Below are 8770 nucleotides of genomic sequence, written 5' to 3'. Positions count from 1 at the left end.
ATATATATATATATATATAAGAGCTTTATAGTGGAATGCCACATTGGATCCCTCAAGTCACATCCAACGAGTGATAATAAGCTTAAATGGATATTGATTCACGCTGCACAAACTGAAGAAAGAGAAAAAAAATTGAGTGAGGATTTCAATTAGTAAATTATTAATTGTATTTAAATATTTTTATTTATGTTAAAGTAAGACTAAAGGAGTGAATTTCAGGTCCAAGTTGTTGAAAAAAAAGGTGGCTAAACTCCATGTTTTGTGCTGTATGCAAGCATGTTGTCTGGTTGAACAACTCAACTAATCCCAACAAGACAGAAATAATGCTTTTAGTAGAAGTTCTATGGCAGTGTGGTACAGGAACATTTACTCATGTGCCACACAATTTTTATGTATTTATATATCTAACACCTAAATTTTAATTTTTAATTCTATCATGTCTTATTTATGCATGGAAATAAGTTGTATTACATTCTTATAAGTTGAGATTATGAAATTTTTTTTATGTGATATAAAAATTTTGAATTGTATAAATGAAAAAAAAAGTAAAATTTGTGTAAAAATTGGGTGGTAGATATGTAATTGCCCCCAACAGTACATTGCTAGGGGTTGAAGTCGTAATGAATTCAGTTGGTCTGCAGTGTTGGTTCTAAAACTATTACATAATCATTACAAGAACTTTCACAAAAGAATTATTTTACAGTGGTTTTGAACCCTGACCAAATGTTCTTTTATTTTCTTCTTCTTATTATTTTTTCAGTGAGGCAACCTGCCACTGTGTGCACGTTTTGTGACGATTATGCAAATACATATTTTTGTGACTGAATTTTGTCATTTATTTTATACATATGCAAAACTTTATGTACATGACTATTGCATAAATAAATTAGAATCCAATTATGTTTAAAATAACTTGCTCTTATGAAATGATTTTTTTATTTATTTTCATGAATCATTTGATTAACGAAGCAAGAGTTGTATGCGTCTTAGGGTTATATGAAAATCTAATACAAACTCGAGTAATTAAATTAAAGAGAAATAAGCAGAATGTGTCACCTAAATTTTTACATGGAGAACCCGAGAATAGGAAAAAATTGTGTGGCCTAGCCCAGCTGAAATGATCTACTAAAAATGGTGAGTGCACAGGTTTACTATTCTCCTGAATTAGGGAAGATGGAGTTATAAAGTATGTTATTTTAAATGTTTAATAATAGTTGATCGATAATGGTCGTAGTCTGGCTGTAATGAATATCATTCTTAATGATGCCTTGTTGTAAGGGTTGTTATTGATTGCTAGGTTGGCAGTAGTCCGCCTTGAATGTTATATACGTTGGTTGTAGCTTTAACTTTTCATATAGACTATTATTGAATGTCATGGAAGTAGTTACTTGTGTAGGCTATGGATGGTTTCTTCAAGAGTATTAGTTGGCCAAAGAAGTCATACTAGAAACTGCAAATTTGTTAGCCACATAGGTCATAGTTGGTAATATATGTTGTAGTGGTGAGTTGCAATATAATGATTGTAGGATGCATTGGCCCAAGTTGGAGTTTTATGGACCGTGGAGCGCGTAGGTCATATTTGGTCATGTAGATCGTGGTGATGAGCTCTAATAACATTCGTAGGCTGCAAATGTTGGAGTTGAGAGCTACACGAGTTTTAGACCAGTAATTGGTCACATAAGTCGTAGTGATGAGTTGCAATAAGTCCCATATGTTGCAGAGGCTGAAGTTGGGAGCTACACGAGTCGTGAGCCACACAGGCAAGTTGGTCACACAGGCCGTAATGGTGAGATGTGATGACATCTATAAACCACAGAGGCCAGAGTCAGGAGCTGCGCGAGTTATAAGACATGTAAGTCATAGTTGGTTACATAGATAGTAGTGGTGATTTGTAATAATGTCCGTAGGCTTTAAAGGTAGCGTCGGGAGCTGCACGAGTTATGAGCCATGTAGACCGTAGTTGGTCACATAAATCTTGGGGGAGAGCAGTGATGAAAGAGCTTTAGGAGTCCATAGAAAGTCACTATTTTTGTGGTGCGTTGGTACACCATACTAAGGAGGCGTCATTGCACCGTATGTGGGTTATATTATTAGATCTTCATCGAGGTATATTATTGCACCGTATTCAGGATGTGTGCTGCTACTCCATCATTGGGCTGCACGTTGAATGGTGTATTGAATGACGTATTGCTGCATCGGGGCTTCAATGTTCCCAAAGATATCTTGAGATTGTTCAATGAACGTTATGACTCCACAAGGAACTTCTCTAAAAGAAGTAGGTTTTTGATCAATAGTGGTCGGCGATAGGGGGTGGCCAACAATGGTAGACGATACCTGGTAGGTCGTGTTCAACGATGGTCAATTACTGAATTCCTTAGATCCTCAGTGCAGAAACGATATTGGGCTTGAGTTTCTTCTTCTCCAAGCTTAAGTCTTCTTTTGGTTCCAGGTGTATGTTTCCTCTCAAGAGTGGAGTAGGATTCTATTTATAGTGTCAAGGTACCGATTAAAGAAGCAATCCAAACCACTCCGATCGAATGAACTAGAGAGCTTCCCTCGAGCAGATGACATTTGGTGGGCCTTTAAGTACCTTAATAATGTCAAAATTGAGTGATCTTGAATTTGTTGGATTTGTTATGTCGAGATACTCGATTTGACTATAAGCTTCTCAAATTTGTAATTTGTTTAACTTTCTAATTACACACTGAAAATTTTAAAAAGCGGTTTAACGGTTGATCATGGTTTTATCTGATTCGGATTGAGTCAATTTTGGTAGCATTAGACCTGGCTCATTGAACTGGTCAGTTTGACTGTAAGCTTGTTGAAATCAGAGGTCTAGCTAATTTTTAATTAAAGTTTTTACATTTCTTATTAGAAATTATCTTTACGCCGAAAGATAAAATTTGTTGGTGGCGTATGATTGATAAATATATTTGTTTGAAAGGTCATACTTTTTATTCCTTTATTTTTACTAATCATGACCTATTATATATTAAGGGAGTGTTTGTTACGATACTTTTAGTATGATTTAAATTAACTATAACGTAAATTCGGCCAAACACTACAAATAAGTTAAATAAATGCTACCCAATTTATTGTTGTTTTGTTTATTAAATCCAAATTTATTAAGTCCATTTATTTGTTAGATTTAATGAGTTTAACATAGGAAAAAAAAAAGATTTTGAAAGGATTTATGCCGAATAAATCAAATGGATTTAATTGGAAAATTTTTATGTTTAGGACTAAGCACGGCTTCATGGAAGAAGAACCATAGTGAAATAAATGTTTAAAGCTCTTGTGACAGCCTATGCGGAAGAAATACCTACTTGGCCACTTCATCTTATATATATATATAATTTTAATCGATTATAAATTTCAAAAAAGAATCAAGAACCATGAAATAGTAGCGGACAAATTGAGACTCAAGGGCTCAAGGGCCAGTTTACAGACCACACACACACACACACATATATTATTGGCTTTTGTAATAAGTTTGTCACATCTAATGTTGACCTTTAGCGAGATCAAAAAATTAATATGCCGTTTGTTTAGCCCCGTGATGAGTGCTACTGTCTATGGAAGAATTAACATTTGTTAATTTGAGAGTAAGTTGAGCAAACCATAGCCAACAAATACGTCTTTATGTTCATCAAACTTGCAATATGGTAACACTTTCAAAATTATTTGCAAAAAGATTACTTTAAGCCATACCGTGTTATTAGTGATCGGACCACTCGTAGTAAATGCGATCGCTTAATCAAAATGACAAAATTTTGTGTTGCCTCTAGCTACTAGCCATAGGTTGAAACAACTAGAGAACTGTCACAATTCAAATATATGTGGATTGTGGACAACCGTCAAAATTTTGTTTTTTATTTAGCTTTGAATTATGGCCACACACTTACAACAATCAATCTTACAACAAAAAAATTATTTGAGAATGATTATCAATCGCAATTAGCCTTGCGAGAGTAACTGTGTAAATCAAATGTGCGTCTACATGAATCTCGAGAAAATCCAACTGCAAAAAGTTTGGATGAGCACATCTAATGATGGTCCACTGGCGGAATATTAAGAGTCCAATATAAGAAAAATAAAGGTTTACCGATGGAATATCGAAAGACCTATCTAACCAGGTGCAACCTCTCTAAGCTGGATTTGAAGTCGACCGAGCGAAGGTCATTCAGACCAAAGAATAATGCCCATCAATCTGAACGAAGGCATCGATCTACATCTTGTCATAACTCGGCTCAAATGGAAAATGCAGCAAACACATTTATCTCGTAGGCACCCTTGAGATTTTGCTCGGTATACTAGTATTGTTTTGTCGGCATGAGTTCATTGCCAAGAGATCAATAGTTACAGCTGTTAACGAATTGATTTTGAGCCGAAGTGGGGTGGGCACATAATCGTCTCAAAAAATTTTCAATACAAAATTTTGGTTCGTAGCTTGACTTGTTTATTTCAATCCGATTTCGATCTGAGCCAAAAATTCAAATCAATTTTTGAGCGATTAACGATCTTCGAGCTAAATTCGCTAAATTCACAACTCTAAAATTAGTATAACTATTAATGATCTAATTTCGAGCCGAGCTGGGATCGGCTCAAAAAAAAAAAAAAATTTCAACCCAAAATTTTAGCTTGTGGCTTAGCTTTTTTATTTTGATCCGATCTTGTTCCAATCTTAAACCGATCTCAATATAAGTCAAAATTCATATTAATTTTCGATCAATTAACAACCTCTGAGCTACATTCACAACCCTATCAATAGTTGGCAACCAGACAAGCGTAACCAATCGTCGACAAAATGAAGTTGATCGAGTCAAGTCTTGCTACTCGAAGACCATCAAGTGCCAACCAACAAACCTAATTCAGCTCAGCATAATGAGCAAGTTTTTCCGAACTAGAACCCTTTTATTTCAGTCTCCTAAAATATGCAATAGAGTTTTTTTCACTTTTTATCCTTAAAAAAATTATTTGATATACCTTTCCTCCCAAAAAAAAAAAAAAAAAAAAAAAAAAAAAAACTTCAATTTCTTTGCAATCTTCACCAATTGGGACCTATAAAACATGGGCTGATATGTAATTTATTTAAAAAGGTCCGGAAGCAGAAATGTGGATTATGTAAAATTGGACATTGCATCCAACGACAAAATTCTCCACAAATCTTAACGTGCAAGCAACCCCGGCTACGTCCTTGCCAATGTCCATCACAATTGATCATCCACCACCCAATACTTTACCTCCAACATCAGCCCGAAAGTACGCTTCAAACTGTAAGTCCGATATATAAAAAATAAAAATAAAAAAATCACTAGAAAATACCTAACATAACCCAAATAAATAAATAAATAATAAAAATAATAAATTAATATATTAATATCCCTCTCACACCTACTGCGTCTGCTTTCACTGCTCCACTCACCTCACAAGCAATGAGAAATAGCATAACTGCACTCCTCCTTTCTTAACGGAAATGCTTTACTCTTCCCTCTTCCAGTTCTGCTATATATATTAACCATCCAACTGTTCGATCATATGCCTAGAGAGAGAAAGAGAGAGCGAGATGGAGGATCTCAAAGGGCTTGGCCACTTGTTCGCATGTGCCTTTCTCTACACCTTCGCAACCTGCACCGTGATTCCCTCCATCACCGACGTCACCATGGAAGCGCTTTGCCCCGGCGAGGACCGCTGCTCCCTCGCCATTTATCTCACCGGTTTTACTCAGGCTGTAAGTTAATCCTTTCACATAAATTAATTCATAATACTTCATAATTAAGTCTTAACAGTTCTTAATTAAGATGCTAATTAGCATCGTTAAACTTGATGCCGTTTTGTCTAATTGAGTTGGAAAAATTATTTAAGAAGAAGATTGTAGGAGTGTTAATTAATCGCTGAATAATCTAAATGAATTATGGAAATATATCTTCAACGAAATTTGATTTTGTAATTTTAACAAAAAGTAATTATTTTAAAGTGCATTTATTTAATTTGAAGAAAATTTTAAAAATTTAAAACTAAATTTGATTAAATTCTAATAAAAAAAATCTGATCTAATTTTTATTCATGATTAAAAGATAGAATAATATGTGAATATAATTCTAATTTACTTTTTAACAAAATTTTGAGACAAATAATAAAAAACTTACTTCATAAAAATGGAATATATTTGGAAAATAATTGCAAAATAGCTATTTTATATTAAAATAGCACTCAAATCACTTTTTACTGAAAGATAAATATCTTATATATACATTTCTTCCAATTTATCTTTTGATTTATTTTCAACTTCTCACACACACACACACACACACACACACACACAGATATATATATATATATATATACATATATCATATAATTACGCAAGTACCGGTACTATGTGTTGACTAATATTAATTATTAGTAAATCTGGTATACGAGGAAGCAATCGCATTTTAGCCGGTCCTTTTACTTCAACCAATATTGTTGGTATACATATAGTCTATATTTTTTTAACATAAATAAATTCAGAATTAAAAAAAATTAGTTTACCAATTAATTAAAATTTATGACGAGAGGAACGTATAACTGTACAACTAGAAGATACGTATTAATTTCATATAATAATATAAAAAAAAAGCTTTGCATATATCACTCAGTTTTTTTATATTTACATATCTAACACCTAAATTTCAATATATCCATATATGTGACTGCTTATTTATGCATGAAAGTTCCATTACACATCTTAAAAGTTAAAATTGTAGAGATACAAAAAGCAAAATTTAAGTATTAGATATGTAAATACATAGGAAATGGGTGGATATAAAATAGGAGCAGAATATAATGAGATAAAGCTAAATTGAAAATGCATGGATCTAGGCATTGAAACCTTATTAATTTTTTTAATCTAATTTAACTAATTTTAAAAGAAAATTAATATAAAGTGGAAAATTTGTTGCTTTTATTAGCTTATATAATATTTTTTATTAACTGTCTCATAAGCTAATAATTTAGTTTTCTTCAGATCACTGGCTTGGGAACTTTTTTGGTGACTCCTGTGATTGGAAATCTATCAGACAAATATGGTCGGAAGACTATGCTTACACTTCCCATGACAGTTGGAATAATCCCCTTAGGTAAATCATATCCACATTAAATTAATTTCGTTCTAATTTTTTTTTAATGGAAAAAAAATGACGAAAAAGAAACAAAGCATTGATCTCTTAAATTATTTCTATCTCAAAATTTATAAAAATATCAAAATAGTCCGTAAATATTTTCATAGGACTATTTTGACACTTCACTCGAATACATAGTTATATCTTTATTAAAATTTGAAAGATAATTTAATGAATAAAGTTAGTCTAGCTAAACGGTCATCATCGCGCAAATCTTTTTTTTACTGCCGACCATTTAACCGGAGTTAGTAAAAAGTGAATCTAGATGCTCATCGTGCAAAGCTTTTCTCCACTGCCGACCATTTTAACCAAAGTTGGATTTATATGTTGAGATGTATAAAGGTTGATTCTATAAAATATGCTTTCCATATGTTCGTCCGGAAGCCCCATAAAGCAAAGCCAAGTTTAGGAGATCAGAAGGTTGCCGAAAGCCCACGTAACCTTCCAAAGGCATCTCCTTTGCTTGGGGAGACGTCCACTTCTTTGAATCGAACATAACTAGCTTTTCAAATGAAGAATACTATGTGGTTTAAAACAAAAGAGTTATATATATATATATATATATATATATATTAATTTTGTTTTTTAAGATAAATATTTTTTTAATTATCGATAAATTAAAGTTGTTTAAAAATAGAAATTGATATTAATTTTTTCTACAGAATAGACAGACAACCAAATAAAATCGATTGGCAAAAAACCATGTAGAGGAAATGTCGCATTCAATTATGATTTATTTCGATTTACTTAGGATTCTTTTGCAATATAAATTTAATTACAGTTGAAATGATTTCTCTGTAGAACCCCAATGGCCCAGAGTGATAGAGATTATTATATATGGAGATCCGGATGATTAGTTTCTTAATAACGAATAGTCATTCGGCAATTATTTTAATTAATTATTTTGACTGATGGATTGTTTCTTTTGACGGCTGTTATTTAGATTTTGGGGCGTTTACATATATACCACACAGTTCCTGCCATTTACATATCTCACATCAAAAGATTGCGTGGTAATTATGTAAACTTGAATCCGCCTTCTTTGAATTTTTCATATTATTTCTAACTAATATGTTGTGAATTCAAGCACAACTGTTGGATTGATGTGTTGAGCTCGTGTCACTAGAAAAAAAAAAAAATTTATATTTTTGAAAACAAATTATAAAATAAAGATTCATAGATACCACCTCATTCTTATGTATTTACAGATCTAACACTTAAAAAATTTGATTTTTGCATATATGCCATGTTACTAATGCATAAAAATGTGTTTTACACATATTTAAATAAAAATGGTGATACTTTTTTATATGATATGAAAGATTTAGAATATATAAATGTAAAAAGTAAATTTTAGGTGTAAAATATGTAAATACATAGGAATAGGGTGGCACGCATGTAAACGCCCCAAAGGAAAATTTGTAAACTTATATACCACTCAATTCTTATGTATTTACCTATCTAACAACTAAACCTTATTTTTTACATATTTGCCACTGTATCTTTGGATGAAAAGGTGTACTTCAAATTTTTAAAACCACAATACTGATATATATATATATATATATATATATTTATTTATTTATTTATTTATTTATTTATTTTAG

General features: G+C 32.1%; 1 protein-coding gene across 2 annotated transcripts in view; it reads left to right on the top strand.

Annotated features, from left to right (window-relative positions):
• Positions 1-5425: 5425 nt before the first annotated feature.
• The window catches only part of LOC110035288 (hippocampus abundant transcript 1 protein-like), a 9390-nt gene continuing 6045 nt past the window's right edge, over positions 5426-8770 (top strand). For both annotated transcript variants that reach the window (XM_020739523.1, XM_020739531.1), the window contains exons 1-2: positions 5426-5731; positions 7010-7121. In XM_020739523.1, the coding sequence (XP_020595182.1) occupies positions 5567-5731; positions 7010-7121 (277 nt within the window). In that variant the 5' untranslated portion in view covers positions 5426-5566. The remainder of the gene's footprint in view (positions 5732-7009; positions 7122-8770) is intronic.

Source organism: Phalaenopsis equestris, unplaced genomic scaffold, assembly GCF_001263595.1.
Source record: "Phalaenopsis equestris unplaced genomic scaffold, ASM126359v1 Scaffold000002, whole genome shotgun sequence".
Taxonomy (NCBI): domain Eukaryota; kingdom Viridiplantae; phylum Streptophyta; class Magnoliopsida; order Asparagales; family Orchidaceae; genus Phalaenopsis; species Phalaenopsis equestris.
This window is presented reverse-complemented; position numbering and strand designations above follow the sequence as displayed.